The sequence below is a fragment of the Melozone crissalis genome, unplaced genomic scaffold (assembly GCF_028551555.1).
Source record: "Melozone crissalis strain CALT ecotype California unplaced genomic scaffold, PUWL_Pcris_2 ptg000045l_1, whole genome shotgun sequence".
In the NCBI taxonomy this organism is placed as follows: domain Eukaryota; kingdom Metazoa; phylum Chordata; class Aves; order Passeriformes; family Passerellidae; genus Melozone; species Melozone crissalis.
In genome coordinates, this window is record NW_026535823.1 from 22,932,429 (window position 1) to 22,947,459 (window position 15,031).

At 56.3% G+C, this 15,031-nt stretch overlaps 2 protein-coding genes across 3 annotated transcripts in view; one reads left to right on the plus strand and one right to left on the minus strand.

Moving 5' to 3' along the window:
• IPO13 (importin 13) overlaps positions 1 to 10,888 on the plus strand; it is a 31,007-nt gene extending 20,119 nt beyond the window's left edge. The window contains exons 11-20 of one of the 2 annotated variants that reach the window (XM_054286315.1): positions 186 to 329; positions 713 to 793; positions 1,380 to 1,517; positions 1,592 to 1,688; positions 3,514 to 3,566; positions 9,389 to 9,455; positions 9,629 to 9,687; positions 9,804 to 9,893; positions 10,043 to 10,224; positions 10,339 to 10,888. In XM_054286315.1, coding sequence (XP_054142290.1) covers positions 186 to 329; positions 713 to 793; positions 1,380 to 1,517; positions 1,592 to 1,688; positions 3,514 to 3,566; positions 9,389 to 9,455; positions 9,629 to 9,687; positions 9,804 to 9,893; positions 10,043 to 10,224; positions 10,339 to 10,438 — 1,011 coding nt within the window. In that variant the 3' untranslated portion in view covers positions 10,439 to 10,888. The remainder of the gene's footprint in view (positions 1 to 185; positions 330 to 712; positions 794 to 1,379; positions 1,518 to 1,591; positions 1,689 to 3,513; positions 3,567 to 9,388; positions 9,456 to 9,628; positions 9,688 to 9,803; positions 9,894 to 10,042; positions 10,225 to 10,338) is intronic. The other variant, XM_054286316.1, reaches the window with a different exon arrangement.
• A 450-nt stretch (positions 10,889 to 11,338) lies between these two features.
• On the minus strand, positions 11,339 to 15,019 carry DPH2 (diphthamide biosynthesis 2). Its single transcript, XM_054285988.1, has 6 exons — positions 14,868 to 15,019; positions 13,428 to 13,540; positions 13,095 to 13,315; positions 12,264 to 12,902; positions 11,957 to 12,142; positions 11,339 to 11,867 (listed from the first exon to the last, which is right to left on the minus strand). Exons 1-6 carry the CDS (start codon positions 15,012 to 15,014, stop codon positions 11,737 to 11,739), a joined length of 1,437 nt encoding a protein of 478 aa, XP_054141963.1. The 5' UTR covers positions 15,015 to 15,019; the 3' UTR covers positions 11,339 to 11,736.
• Positions 15,020 to 15,031: the final 12 nt, after the last annotated feature.

The following is a 15,031-nucleotide window of genomic DNA, read 5'->3' on the forward strand; positions in this document are numbered from 1 at the left end:
TGGCTGTAGCCCTGGGGCTGCTGTGCTGAAGCAGCACTCTAAACATGGGCTCAAGGGAAAGTGCAGTGCAGGGAACCCCTCTCTGGCACTTTGCCTCTGCAGTTCAGTTCCTCAGCATCCCAAAGACATGACTGCGATTGAGTAGTGCAGGCTGTGTCATACTTTGGCTTTATTTTCCCTGGCAGCCCAATCCCTCCAACAGGCTGGCCATCATCCACATCCTGGGCCTGCTTTCCAACCTCTTCACCACCCTAGACATCAGCCACCACGATGACGACCATGAGAGCACCGAGGTCAAAAAACTGCCAGTGCAGCAAGGACCCAACCCAGTGAGTAGAGCAATAGCTCCAAGTTCTCTGGCCAAAGCCTCACAACTCACTGCACCAGAGGGGGTTAATGGAGAATGCAGCATGTGCCAGCAAGAGGGTGGTGCCGGTCTATTCCAGCTAAAATAGCTCCTTCAGCTCATCCCACCACTCCTGAGGTGGACAGAGCTGACTTGCCTCTTGGATGCCTCTTGGCTAGGTGCTGCTCTGGAGGGTGGCCTGGGTGCTACCTGCCAACTGTGAGCAGTGGCAGGCTGCTTCAGAAATAAAGCTGTCCAGCTTTGGAGAGGGATGGTGCCTGAAGGTTTGAGTCCAGGCCATGCTTAGTCTTGAATCTCCCTTTCCCAGAGAGGCCAATTCTCTTCAGTGTCTCTCATTCCTTACAGGTGGTGGTGGTTCTGCAGCAAGTCTTCCAGCTCATACAGAAGGTTCTCAGCAAGTGGCTGAATGATGCCCAGGTGGTGGAGGTAACCAGGCTTCACCTGTATACTGCCTGCAACTCTGCCTGTCCTTGCTGACCTGAGCAGGGGACAGCAAAAGACAAACTCTGTGTGATGGCCTGTGAGAGGAATGTCTTGCTGGGTTATGTGGACCAGTGCTGCTTGCTGTCACCAGCAGCATCAAGTCATTCTTGTCTGTCTTGTTCCTCCATCAGCTCTGCTTCTCTCCAGTAGCTGGGGTCCTGCCATGAGCAGGGAGGTGGGATCTACCCAATCTGTGTTCCCTAAGAGAACAGCTCTGTTCTGAACTGGACCTGTATCATCTGGTGCTTGTCCATTTGTTCAGTCCAGTACTGCCCCTGTGCAATGTCCCACCAGCCATTTCTCCCTGGCCCTTGGGGACCCTTCCTGCTGTGGTGGGAAGGGTGTTTCCTGGTCACTGGGAGCATCCTGTGCTGCAGGGCAGGCCAGCAGTATCAGAGCAGGTCTGAGCCCTTTGCCTGGCTAGTCCCTGTCCCCAGTGCCAGCTCTTTGCTCCCCTGGGATCCATGCATTAAGCCATGGGAGAGGTCTCCTCATGCCCATTGCTCATGCAGTCCCTCTCTTCCCACAGTCTGTCTGTGCCATATTTGAGAAGTCTGTGAAGACCCTCCTGGATGATTTTGCCCCCATGGTGCCTCAGCTGTGTGAGATGCTGGGGCAGATGTACAGCACCATTCCCCAGGTCTCTGCCATTGAACTCACGCGGCAGGTACGCAACTGTGCCTGGGAGGCCGGGGACGTGCAGGGCCAGCAGGAGCTTCAGCCCTTCTCTCTCTTTTGCAGCTGGTTCACATCTTTGCCCATGAGCCTGCCCACTTCCCTCCCATCAAGGCCCTGTTCTTGCTCGTTACCTCAGTCACACTGACCCTGTTCCAGCAAGGTACGTAGGATTAGCTGTCCCTGCTACAGCTGGGGCTGTTGTCAGGCTTTTGCATGCGTGGACTCTGGAGGCCTCTTACCAGGAATGGCTGTTTTCACTCCTAGCTAAGCTAATTGGGGCCATCTCTGTTTCTTGGATTCATCCCAACCCCTGGAAGGTGGGTACCTTCCCTGCAGGCAACAGAAGCAGGAACCCCTGGGTGCTCTGGGCCTCTGTACTGTTACAGCAGCCCAGGCTGGATATCACATGCAGCAAGGCTCGATCTGGAGCTGCAGTCCTGCTTGGCAGGGAGGCTGTGCCCACAGGAAGATCTTGGGGCTTCTCTGGGGTCCACTGCTGCTTCTAGTGGCCTGAAATCAAGCCCTCATATGAGCAGGAGAATGTGTGTGTGAACAGCTGGGAAATTACTTTTTCAGAGTCACTGGTGGCCACCAAGTCCCTGCTGTGATGCTGAGGATGCTGGTGTTCTCCTGCAGGGCAGGGGCCCATCTTTGGCTCACTGCCCACCCTACAAAAAGCAAATGGGGTTAGAACAGGCTCCTTTGCACCATGGCTCCCCTCAGCATCTTAGTGACCTGCCCTGTGACAGAGACAAATGTACATTGGAGCAGCTGGATCTGGTCCTTCAGCATTACCACATGTGGCCCCCAAGGGTTCTGATCCTTTGCTCACAGCGGGGCGCCAGGTAGGGGGATGCTGTCCCCCAGCTCAAGGCTCAGAGCTCTCTAGAGAGATGGGGGGAGAGACACCAGGAGCCCTGCTCATCACCACACCACAGTCCAAGCAAATCCCACTGTGCTCAGGTGTCACTGGGGTCAGTGACAAGCAGGCCAGGCTTCCTCGGGTATCAGGTCCCTGCTTGTGCCAGTGGCGTGTGGATGTGTCTGTGCTGGAGCCCTTTTGCCTCGGTGCTGGGGAGCTGGCAGTGCCTCCAGGCAGGAGCAAAAGGGAGGGGCCAGAGCCCGAGCTGTGCCCTCACTTGGATGCAAGCTTTGCTCAGGCTGTTCAGCTTGGTGTGTGCCCAGGACTGTCCCCTTGGGAGGCCAGCTCTGAGCAGGGCGAGCCCCTTCTGCTGAGCCCACGTGTGGCAGGAGAAGGGGGGCATGCCTGAACCTACAGGGACCAAGAAGTGAGTGTGCACAGTCAGATGCCAAGGTAGGGTGAGTGGTGCTGGCACAGAGATCTCTGGGCACTGAGCTGCTCTCTCCCATGAGGATGCTGGAGGAGACCTCCAGGAGAGTCCTGGACTCACCGTCCTGGAGAGCATCTGGGAATGGGGTGGGAGGGTGTCTGTGCCAGGGTCTCCTGAGCAGCTGGAGCTGGTGACAAGCATGTGCACGCCTGAGCCCAGCCAGGCCTGTCAAGCATTTGCTGAGGTGTTGTCGTTCACTTGCAGTTACCTTCCAGGACCAAACAGTGCTCTGAAGACACCTGCTCAGTCCCCAGAGTGCAAAAGCTCTAATTCTCCTTGTGGAGATGGTGCTCAGCTAGCCCCTGCTCCTCCTTCTCTTCCTCCCCAAGGAAACGAAGAACTCCTCCTTGGCTCTGCAGCACCCAGGTGCTAGCTGGAGACCCTGGGGCTTTAGACCCTTTCCTTTGCAGTTTCTTTCTGTTCTTGGGTTCTCCAAGTTTCATGATTTTTTGTATGTTTTGTTTCTTTAACTTGCTTCAAACTGCTCATGTTGCCCATCCCCTTCCCCACACACCCCTCCTCCCTTACACTCCTGTTTTCACTTGTAAATTCTTTCTGTATCACATAACTATATGATGTTGAGTTGCTGTTTGTATGATTTTTCTCTTAAGTTACATCTTTATTATATTTTAGGGCCCAGGGATCATCCTGATATTGTTGATTCATTTATGCAACTCCTGGCACAGGTGTGTTTTAGTTTCTTATTCATTCACTTTCTGTTCTCTCTCTTTCTCTTTTTAATTCAATTTAAACCTATTTTTAGCTTTCTGTTGACAACGTTTTTTTTTCCTTTTAGTTGAATATCGAGTTTCTCCATCTGTTTCCGTGGAAGTTGAAAACAAAACATTCTCCTTTAGTTCTGGGTTCACACCATCCCCAGGGCAGTGCCCTCCTCTGCAGGCAGCTCCAGCTCCCACCCCCCTGCTGGGCTGAAGCTGGCATGGGGTGCTTTGTGCTGCTGCTGCTGCAGTCACCCTTGGGTGACAGACAAATCAGAGCATTAAGTGGATGTTTTCTAACCCGTTTACCTGCCCTCTGATGGGTGCTCTGGAGCGGGGACAGGCTGAGCTGGCTGCCCTGCCCCGGGGCCAGTGGGAGGAAGCCCCTGCCCTCAGGAGCAGGCAGCTGCCAGGGTTTGGCTCTGAGCAACGTGCTTGTGATGGCATCTGGATCTGGCACGTGCCACATTGCCTCCTGCCCCAGCAGCCGCTCTGGGTGGTGGCAGTTCTGTGCAGGAGCTGCTGGGGACAGTGGGCCATGACGTGGCAGGGGCTGTGGGCTGGCACTTGTGTCACTGCTGTGGCGCTGGGCAGGCAGGGCCAGTGCTATGCTGTGTGTGTATATACACCTGCCCAGGGTGCTCCTCAGCCCCCCATGGCCCTTAAGGGAGAAGCCCTGATGTCCTTGGTGCACTCAGTGTCCCTGGCAGAGATGTGGGTCAGGGTGGGTCTGTGGTGAGAGGGGCCTGGCAGAGTTGCTTTCTGCTCTGTTTCTGTGATGGGGAGACCTCTAACCACATGTGCTGGACCAGTGGTTGTGCAGGAGCACTCACCCAGGCTCCTCCCAGAGCTGTGGCCATCCTACCCTTGCTGGCAGCCCCGGGAGGGTGCCTGGCATGTCCTGGTGCTAAGCTGTCAGACTCTCCCATAGGTCCTGAGGGTTGGAGTGGGCAAGAGGGTTGCACCTGACCTCCCCCAGGCAGGGTCTTCTCCTCACAGTTCTCACCTTGATGCCCAGAGCCTGCTGAGACCCATTGCCTCTCAAAGCCATATTGCAGCCTCTTCCTCCCTGCTTTTCACCTTGAAAGACCTAACATAATCAAGGCTATCAGACTTCTGCTCTGCTTTTGGTTTTGGAAGCTGTGACCTTTTAACAAGGGTTTTGAACATGATGGGAGGGTGGTAAATGGGGTCTGTGCATGAGGTTCTTGGTGTGTCCTCACTGCTAGCTAGGACCTCCATTTGAACACTGTGCCTAGTTTGGGGCACAACATTTCTGTAGATTTATATCAGAGACAACTGAGAAAAGTATCTGGGAAGATGGCCACCTTGTACACATGGTGGGGAGGAAAAGCTGATGGGAGCCTGTGGAGCTGAGTGAGTCTGGGAATGTGTAAAAGGTAATGTGGCAGTTGTAGGTAAAAACAACTGTTCTTCTTGAGTGGGACAATCAGTAACGGGAGGAAATCATGATAAAGGATCCAGGTCTGGCAGAAGCAAGTCTTTCTAAGAGGGCAGGGAAGCACTGGAAGATCCTGTGGAGAGCTGTTGTTGCGTGGAATTCTTGAAAGGACCCAACAAGCCCATTGCTCTTGGAGGGTAGGTGGAAGTGATCCTGCCAGGGTGTAAGGCATTAGGTGACTCTGAAAGACCCTCCCAAGGCTACTTGTGCCATGTGCTGGCAGCTGGCCCTGTCTCGTGTGTGGATCTCCAGATATCCATCAGAAGCACTCCTGCAGGAGCAGCTCAGAGGCTCCTACCTCCATGTCTTCTCCATCTTGGATGACTGTGAGACACCTGACATGATGCTGCCAGCTTGACACCGCTCACTCAAGACCTGTTGTTTTCCTGGGCTTTGTATTCCTGAAACTCCATGGAGACCAAAGGATCCCATCCCTGTCTTCTCTCTTCACATATAGAGCTCAAGGTTTCCTCTTCCTTGCCTGACCCTTCTCACAGACTGATGATCTAGTGAGGTGCTTTAAAACCCATCAAGAACTGGCCATAGCATCCCTGATTGACTCCTTGCTCTCAGGACTTTGAGGGCTGTCTGATGGCAGAGATGGGTCCAGCCTGTCCTCTTCCAGAGGACCATACTCTGCAGTGATGCTGTTGAGGATTTGCAGATTGGAGGATTAACTTCAGAGGGAACTGCAGATCTCTTCAGACCAGATTTTTGTGTGGTGAGAGCTGTGTTTTCACCCAGCCTGCTCTGCCTGCAGACCTCTTGGCAAAGTAATGCATCTTCCGGAGCAGCAGTGAATTTGGACACAAGAGTGTGTCAAGGTGGAAATTTCCCACTTCCCTGACCATCTGTTTTTGTGTTTTGATCTGTTTTGATTGCCTTGGAGGAAATATCATCTTCCCTGTTTCAAGTTTGTCAGGTTCCTCCTTGCAGGCACTGTTTCTGCCCTCTCTGCCAATAAGTACTGTCCTGCCTTCTGGTAACTCAGGAGAAGTTCTTGGGGCCTACATATCAGCTCTCTGTCACCAGCACACAGGGAACCATCTCTCTCTGTCACAGGATTCCTGCTGACTTCATCTTTGGGCTTGGTTGCAGATTATGGAACTGCCCAGTTGTTGCAGGTGATCCTTTTGCCACAATGTTAATTGGCAAATCATTCTGATGGCTGGCTGATCGTGGGAGCTGCTGGCTTAAGCCAAATCACAAAGTAGCATAATGCTCAAGGATAAAATAACCAGTCTGCCATAAGGCTGCACAGGGCAGTGCCAGCATCCTGTTCTCAGCTGCTCCCTCCTTCCTCTGCTGCATGCTGGGATCAGTGCAGAGCATTGCTGCTGCAGTGCCAGGGTGAGCATCCCACCTGGAGGGCGTGGGGCTCAGTTCCACCCAGGCAGCTGGAGCTGCTCTGCCCAGGATCACGTGCCATGGTGGCTGGGGCTTGCACCCAGTCTGCGTTGGCAAAACCAGGCAGGTTCTGAAGCTGGGGAGCCAGTGGGTATCACATGTGTGCTCCTGGTTGCAGGTAGGATTTTGGGACTCTCCAGCTTGCATTTCCACCTCATCCACCCCACCCCAGCAGGGCTTCTCACCTGCAGACCTTGGGAGTGTTTTGGTGATCTTTGGGGCAGTCTGGGTGTGTGGGGCCTCACTGGGCAGATGACTGACCTCCTGTGATGGCACAGACAGTGCCTGGCCAAGCACAGCCAGCTTCATCCCCACCTCCCTCCCTTTGGGGTCTGCTCCAGGCTGCATGCAGCAGTCATTGAGCTCTCCACCTCACCTGCTCCAGCCAGACTCAGAGAACCCCATGGAGGACATGGGTTCAGCATCCCCACGCTGAGGCTCACTGCTCCTCCTGGCCAGCCTTATGGGCTCTTTTCAAAGCAAGAGGCTCTGCTCTGCCAGGTGTGGAGTCTGGGAAGAGCCTGGATACTGGGCACTTAGGCTGTGTGTTCTGGAGAGCTGCAGAAACTGGCAGTGCAGCCCCCACTGTCCTCTGTCTACTGGAGGAGTGGGTGTCCCTTCCATGCCTATGAAGAAATGGGCACAGAAGAACCTGCTCTGAAGACTTCTCTGGTAGTTTCTGAAGTGCTGTGGAGAAGAACCCAACGTTCCCTCAATGCTATCCTGCAGAACAGTTGTTCTTGGAGAGTGAGTGCCTATCTCTGCAGTGGCTGCTCCTGCAGAGGATATGGGAGGGATGTTTGAAAGCATTTCAAGACCCTCCCCCATGTGAGCAGAGGTGCTGTGGCAGATGACCGGGAAGATGGGCTGGCAAGAAGAGGTCCTAGAGCTGGAGCAGGGTTCCTGGTGCTAGGAAAGAGCAGCTAGACATACCTGGTGTTGGGAAAGTGTAGCTGGACCTGCCTGGTGCTGCTTTCTTATGGGAGAAGCTCCAGAGGGCCACACCTTGTGGGGGTAAAAAGCATCTCTTTTTACATTAGACTTAGGTATGTGTACCCAGGTCTGCATTGGGCTTGCACTCTGCTAAGTGTCCTATGGGAAGGAGCTGTCCCAATACCGACATCCTTCCCCCCGGCACTGTTGGAGTGAGGAGCAGATGCTGCAGTGAATCTGCAGGAGAACTTGGGGGGCTCTGCCTGCAGCAGGTCTGGTTTGGCTGGGAGAAGCACCCTGCAGGTAGGTGGGAACCTGAGCACATTGGAAGACTTGTGCCAGATGGAACACTTGGAGCATGCAGGACTCAGGTTAAAACCCATGGACGGGCAGGGTGGAGGAACCTGCAGCTGGGTGGTTATCATGGGAGCCAGCTGCCCTTGAGCAACGTGCTGCTGGGGAAAGGCTCACAGTCCCTGCTCTGGAGCTCACAGCAGGGCCCCAGCAGGGGTAGTGTTCCAGGGCTAAAACTGTAACATCTCTTGCAAGCATTTGTCATGTATGGGGCCAGCTGTACAGGAGCAGCCTCGATGAGTGGATATGTTCCTAAACCATTGCTCAGCCAGCAGCTCACCTGCTGATGTTGGTGCCAGTGCCTCAGGAGCAGTGGTGCACAGCCTGTATATACACACACAGGTATAACGTGGCCCTTGGTTGCCCCATGAAGCTCTCTGCTTGTATCCAGCAGGGAGAGGTACCTGCACTTGTGCCATCTCCACCTGGTACAGTGATGCCTTCTGTGCCCAAAACTGAATCCTCTTCTGCAGTGTGTGATAGGAAAGGTCAGAAGGGAGATGGAGTAACTCTGAAACCTGCTCCTCAGCTTCTTGTTTTCCAGCATCTGCACTGGGCAGATGGCTCCTGACTTTCCTTGGAGAAGATGGGGTGGGAATTAAGTCTGTTTTGCTCCAAGTATAGACCACAAGGGCAGATGGCTGTGTGTCCTGGGTGCTGTTGACTGAGAGCTGTCCCTGCTTTTATCCCTGGGAAAAGGCTCAGAGGGTAGAAGTGGCCCCACACAGAGCTCAGCCCAAGGGCTTTCTGCCCTGGTATGCTGCTCTCTGAGCTCCAGGCACACGGCAGGGCTGCTCCCGTGCTATGGCTGCTGTCCCTGGTGTTGCAGTGACAGCAGGGCAGGAGGCATGGCTGCCATTCCCAGTGCTTTTCTGCAGCAGTGGGCATGGTGGTCAGGGTATGGATGTGGCTGCCTAATACAGCAGGGCTCACTGAGGCAGGTCAAAAACCCTTCCCATTGAGCGGAGGGTGCGGGCTGAAACATTTCCACCTAGTAATTGCTCAGTGCCAGCACCAGGGGGACTAAGTCATTGCACAAGGTACTACAGCTCAGGGTGTCTCCAGCAGCAGTGCCTGACCCGCACAGTGGCTGGTGGAATCATTGTGTGGCATTAAAAAACCCCAAGCTTTCTTGATCTCAGACTTGCTGCTCAGGAACTGCCAAGAAATGTTGGCATCTCATCATCTGGTGCAGTCTGGGGTTACTGCTTGAACTAGTTGCTGTGACCCCAGGGATGCCAGCATCTTCAGGAGAGAAAAGTACATGGGTGGCTGGTCTCTGCTGAGCCCTGCATGGCTGCCCTTGTCCTGGGAGCGGTGCTGCTGCCTGATCTGCTCTGATGGGACAGGAGCCCTCTGTGTCTGAGTGTTTGCACACCACTGTGGCACCTTTCCTCAGCTCCTGAGGTCAGCAGATCCTGGGTGTAGCAAACTGCCTGGCTGTTTGAATTATATTCTGGGGAGGGGTAAAGTGATGGTTTCCTGCTGTACTGTGTGAATCTGCCCTTTCCTGGGGGTGTGCTCAGGTAAGTGTGTGGCCAGGCAGAGGCTGTCTGGGGCACTGGGTTCCTTGGAGGCTTCTTGGCTGCCTCTGCAGCGCTGGGTTCATGCTGCCTGTCTGTGTGCCTTGCAGGCTCTGAAAAGGAAGCCGGATCTCTTCCTGTGTAGCAACCTGGATGTCAAAGCAGTGTTTCAGTGTGGTGAGTACCATGGGCATGGGCATGTGCTCCAAATTACCCTGAGGAGAAGCCAGCCTGCTCCTGCTGTAGAACTGGGTGCAAAACAGGAAGGGCGAAGGGCTGGGGACCACAGGGCTGATTTGGGATGGCCAGGAGGTTTTCTGGCTGCTAACCTGAGTAATTTTTGCCTGCAGGTGTCCTTTCACTCAAGTTTCCCGAGGCCCCGACAGTCAAAGCATCCTGTGGCTTTTTTGTGAGTATGATGCCATCGTGGAGTCTTCCCTGAGAGCTGGGCGTGGGGCTGAGGTTGGGCAGTGCTGCAGTGTGGAGCCTTTGCTGGCACTGAGCAGCCTGGCCTCTGTGTTGCAGACGGAGCTGCTGCCCCGCTGTGGAGAGATCGCCCCGGTGGGACAGGTCGTGCATGAGAATGGCAAAGCGCTGCTGCAGGCAGTGCTGGAGGTGAGAGATGCTGCACCACGGGCTCCCCAGGCAGCACTGGGCTCTATTCCTGAGAGCATGCCTGCAGAACCAGGGGCAGAGAGCCCAGCAGCGTGGGTGGGAGCAGGGAGTGACAATGTGGGCTCAGCGTGTCGTTTGCTCCGTGGCAGGGCATCGGTGGCCAGGCTTCCCGCAGCCTCATGGATCACTTTGCAGAAATCCTCTTTGCCTTGAACAAGCACTGCTTCAGCCTCCTGAGCGTCTGGATCAAGGAGGCCATGCAGCAGGATGGTTTCCCCTCAGCCCGAGTAACTCCAGAGCAGAAGGAAAACTTCAGCCAGCAGATCCTCAGGTTTGTGTGCCACTTGCCCTGGCAGCTGTGCCCCACATTTCCCACAGGAATGACCCCCCTGCATGGCCCAGTGCAGCTGTCCCACTTCATGTTTGTCCCTTCCCTGTGTCTCAGCAGAGAGCGTGTGAACAAGCGGCGAGTGAAGGAGATGGTGAAGGAGTTCACCTTGTTGTGCCGAGGGCTGCATGGTACAGAATACACAGCAGACTACTGAGCACCTGGCCAGGACCGTGGACGATTTGCCTGGACCAGCTCTTCCCCACAAGGAAAAGCCCCCCCATCCTCCCTGCCCTGCTGCAGTACGGCTCATAGAATAACCCTCCACCTAGAATTAACCCACTCGGGACGCTCCTCAGCTAGATTTGGTGGCCACATCTCGGTGTCAGCATCTTTGTTTCCCCCAGCATGCTCCCTCCTCGCAGGGAACAGGAGTGCTGGCTGCAGGAGGTGGTGGTGGGGCAGGGGAAGCCTGGGCAGAGCTGCCCCACCACAGGCTGCCCTGTCCCTGGGCTACCAGCCCCTCCCCAGCCCTTCCCCGCAGCAGGGAGGCCACCCTGTGCCTGCAGCAGTGGCTGGCTGGGCAGGGGGATTTGCCCCCTGCTCGTTTGTACGTGTGGTTGGGAGGGGGGAGGCCCTGCACCTAATTATATTAAGAATATTTCTATGTTGTGGCTGTCGTTATTGCAGTGCTCAGACCTTCCGGCCTCTTCCCTCTGGGGAAAAAACTGAGTGGAGGGGGTTAAATCAAGGCTGGGACACCTCAGTGTCTCCCTGGCTTTGGGAGGGATGGCAAAAAACAGTCTGTCCTGCTTGCCCAGCATGGAGCATAAACAGCCCTGCCTCACATGAGGGAGGCTGGGCTCCACCCCTGCCAAACACAGGGTCCTTCCTGCAGCACAGGATGTGCGCACCCCATTCCCATCCATAAAAGCAGTTAAGGGGCTTGTTCATGCTCAGAGTTCCCCTGCCCTTGATCTAGTTCCCCAGCCCAGCCTGTGCTTTTACTGTCAGAGGTCCTGGTTCTGGTTTTCTGTTCCCTCTGGCTGGTGTTAGCTGACACACAGGGCTTTGCTCCCCAGTGGGCACTATGATAGCTTTTTCACTTTGGGACATCTGTGCTCCTCAGCCCATGTTTTATTCTAAAAACCAGTTCATTCACAAATCCTCTTCAGCTCTAGTTAGCAGCAGTAGTCCACAAAAGCCTCAAGTCCCAGCACTATCAGCTCTTGCAAAGTTGTGACCTTTCCATGTAGGGACAAAGCTGCCCTGGATGAAGGAGCCCTTGGAGACTGGCTCTGGGCCAAGTGCCGTCTCTCCTGGCCCTGCTGCTGCCCTGGCCATGAGCCTCAGGGTGCCACAGGCATTCCTGGACACACATGCAGCTCCTGCTCTCCCACTGCAGTATTACTGACCCAAGGCTGCATCCAGCAAGGTGCTGGCAGTGCACCCAGTGGGAGCCAATGGCAGGGCCCCACACAGCCCCACTCCTGGCTGGGTGCCAGTGCTGCTGAATCAGCCTTGCTCACACCCTTCATCTTCATAGGCAATGGCAATCCCTCGTCGGCCCTGCACCGCCTTGGACACCGGGGTCTGTCCCAGCTGCTGCTCCAGGCCCCGCCAGCTGCGGGACTCCAGGAAGGAGGCTGGGAGGAGAAAGGGAATTGTTATCCAGAGCAAGCAGGTGGCACTGCCCTGCACCAGTGCTCAGCCCCACCACGGCACCAACACCAACCTGCGGGGCTGATCTCTGCCAGCGCCCGTGTCTGGTCCCTGCAGGCCAGGGCGGTGCTGGGGGGCAGCTGAGAGGAGGGGGGGTCACAGAGGTGGGCAGCTCGCATCTTCCCTGAGATCAGCGAGACATCGGGAACTGCCTCCTCTGCAGGAACAGCCGGGGGGAGCTCAACATGCGCACAGGCACCTGCCAGGGAATGGTAATGTCAGCCTGGCCCATCTGTCCTGGAGCAAGCACGGCTTACAGGCAGGGCAGCTGGGTGCAATGTGCCCTGGGAGGGTGTTGGGCAGCTGTCTGTAGCTGTTACCTGGCAGCAGGTCTCGGAAGTCTGTGAGGTAGTTCCCCGTCCACTCACGGGCTGGGTTGCAGGCCAGCTCCAGCTCATAGGGGGTCACAACAGGTCTGTAGAAGTCACTGGAGTCCAGGAGGGAGTTCTGAGCACAGGCCACCAGGACGAAGATGTCCACCTCCGGGAAGTTGGCCAGCTTGGCGGGGTTGGGCTTCCCCACGGCCAGCGTGTAGCTGCGCTTGCCGGCCCGGGCCAGCAGCTCCCGGAGGTGCTGCAGCACGCTCAGGTAGCCCGCCACGCCGAGGGTGCCCACCAGGATGCCCACCACGCTGGCATCCCGGGCACGCTCCACCAGGTACAGCCGCCGCATCAGGGCCCGGTTGACGTTGAGGGTCTCGCGGCGGCCGCAGCCGGTGCTGGGGTTGAAGGAGCTGAAAGGACAGCGGTTCCAGGTCAGCATGAAGCTGGTGAGGGCAAGGCCCTCAGCTCCCACGTAGAACATGGCATAGTCCTGAAGCCCTCCTGCTGCTTCCACCAGGAACTGGCGACCAAACTTCCGTTCCTCACCAGGAACTGCGGGGCCAGGAGGGTCTCCCCACACCAGCCTGGAGAAGATGACATTGGGGTATTCGGGGCGCAATTGCTGCTCCAGCTCACCTGAAGAAAGAGAGGAGTGAGAACAAAGCTTGGCCATAGTCCTGACGTGGAGAAGGTGCAGCAGATCAGGGGAGAACACAGAAATCAAACCTGCCAGTGTCTGGGGAATGAATGCCTGCTTGGTCTGACCCTGGCAGCCCTGCAGAGCTCAGAGCAGCACCAGAGCCCCCCTCCCTGCCCCGGAGCACTCACCCATCGCATGGGCGTACACCACATCGCTGAGCACCACCACACGGCTCTGCTGCTCGGGGTAGAGCTCCCGGAACGCCTCTGCGCAGCGCCGCACGTCCAGCGGCTGCTGCCCAAAGATGTGCAGCACCGGGAGCTTCCTGCAGGGGCTGAGGCAGGCCGGGCCGTAGTGCAGCACTGCCTCGGCACCCACGTGCTCGGCAGCCACTTCATCCACGCAGCAGCTGCGAGGAGAACAACGCGGTGTCACACAGGCTCTGCAGCGCGGAGCCCTCTCCCCTCCCTGACACCGCCCCGTCCCTGCCCGCGAGGGAAGCCCGGGAGCCCCACACGGACCTGCCGTACGTGGTGTCTCCCAGCACGAACATCTCGGCCCCAGTGGCTGCCTCCAGCCCACCTGCCACCTGCACCGCGTCTGCCAGGAGCTCGTCAGGGAACTGCAGGGCAACCTGGCGGAAAAAGGAGAGAGGCAGACGGGAGTGAGGCACTGGGGAGGGTGAGGTGAAGGGACAGAATGGATAGAGTGGATAGAGTAGACCCTCGGCAAGTTTGCTGATATGAAATTTGCTGATATGAAACTGGGGGGAGTGGCTGATACACCTGAAGGCTGTGCCATGCAGCAGGACCTTGATGGGCTGGAGAATTAAGCAAAGAGAAACCTAATGCGGGTCAACAAGGGCCCTTACAGCCAGGACAGCCAATGGGATCCTGGAGTGCACTGGCAAGAGTGTGGCCAGCAGGTTCAGAGTGATGATTCTGCCCTCCTACTTGGCCCTGGTGAGGCATGTCAGGAGTATGGTCTCCAGTTCTGGGCTCCTCAGGGTAAGAAAGACAAGGAGCTGCTGGAGAAGGTCCAGCAGAGGCCACATGGGGGTCTGGAGCCTCTCTCTTGTGAGGAGAGACTGTGGGAGCTGGGCCTGTTTAGTCTGGTCAAGAGAAGACTGAGAGGAGATCTGTTGTGGTTTAGGGATGTAACTCTCCAGTTCAGTGCTCCCAGAGCCTCTCCAAACCACGCTGCCACTCCCTTGCTCCCCCCTCTCCTTCCTCCTGCAGCGGGATGGAGCAGAGAATTGGAAGCACGAAGCGTAAAGATCTCAGGCCAAGATCAGAGCAGTTTACTGGAAACAGCACATTAAATAAGAAAACCAATGGTAACAGCAGCACTATCAATAACAATGTACAAGAGACAGATGATTCACACACAAGTGTTCGATGCAGGGCTCTGACTATACCTGACCATGCCACACTCTGGGACCCGGGAAGGACCCCTTCCCTGTCCCCAGAAAGTGATGGGAAGTGGGACAGAGTAACCTCTGGGTCGTGGCCATGTCCCCTCCTGGCTACTGCAGAAATTAACCCTGTCCTGCCTGGAACGAGGACAAGATCTCGTTAATAATATAAATATTTCAAAGGTGGGTGCCAAGAGGACAATGCCAGATTGTTTTCAGTGGAGCCCAGCAACAGAACAGAGGAAGGAGCAATGGCCATAAACCAAGGCAAAAGAAATTTCACGTTAACACGGGAACGAGTTCTTTACACTGTGGGTGGTAGAGCACTGGAACAGCTGCCCAGGGAAGCCGTGGGGCCTCCATCACTGCCGACATTGCAAACGCATCTGGGCGCGTTTCTGCACAACCTGCTCTGGTGCCCCTGCCTTGGCAAGGGGGTGGGACAGGATAATCTTCAGATCAGCCTTCCAGCGCTAACAATCCTGTGAGGCAGCGGGAGAGGGGGCGGCCGCAGCCCCCCGCCGGCTCCACCCTGGGTCCCACTCACCTTGCGGAACCCGCCATCCCGTACGAAAGCGGCGGCCCGGCCCATCTCGTAGTAGCCGTCGAGGTCGCTCCGCGGTGCCGCGGCCACGACCGTGCACAGCTCCCGCCTCAACGCGGCCTCCCCATCGCTGCTGAAGGCCGCGGCCATGGTGACACGCGGGACCC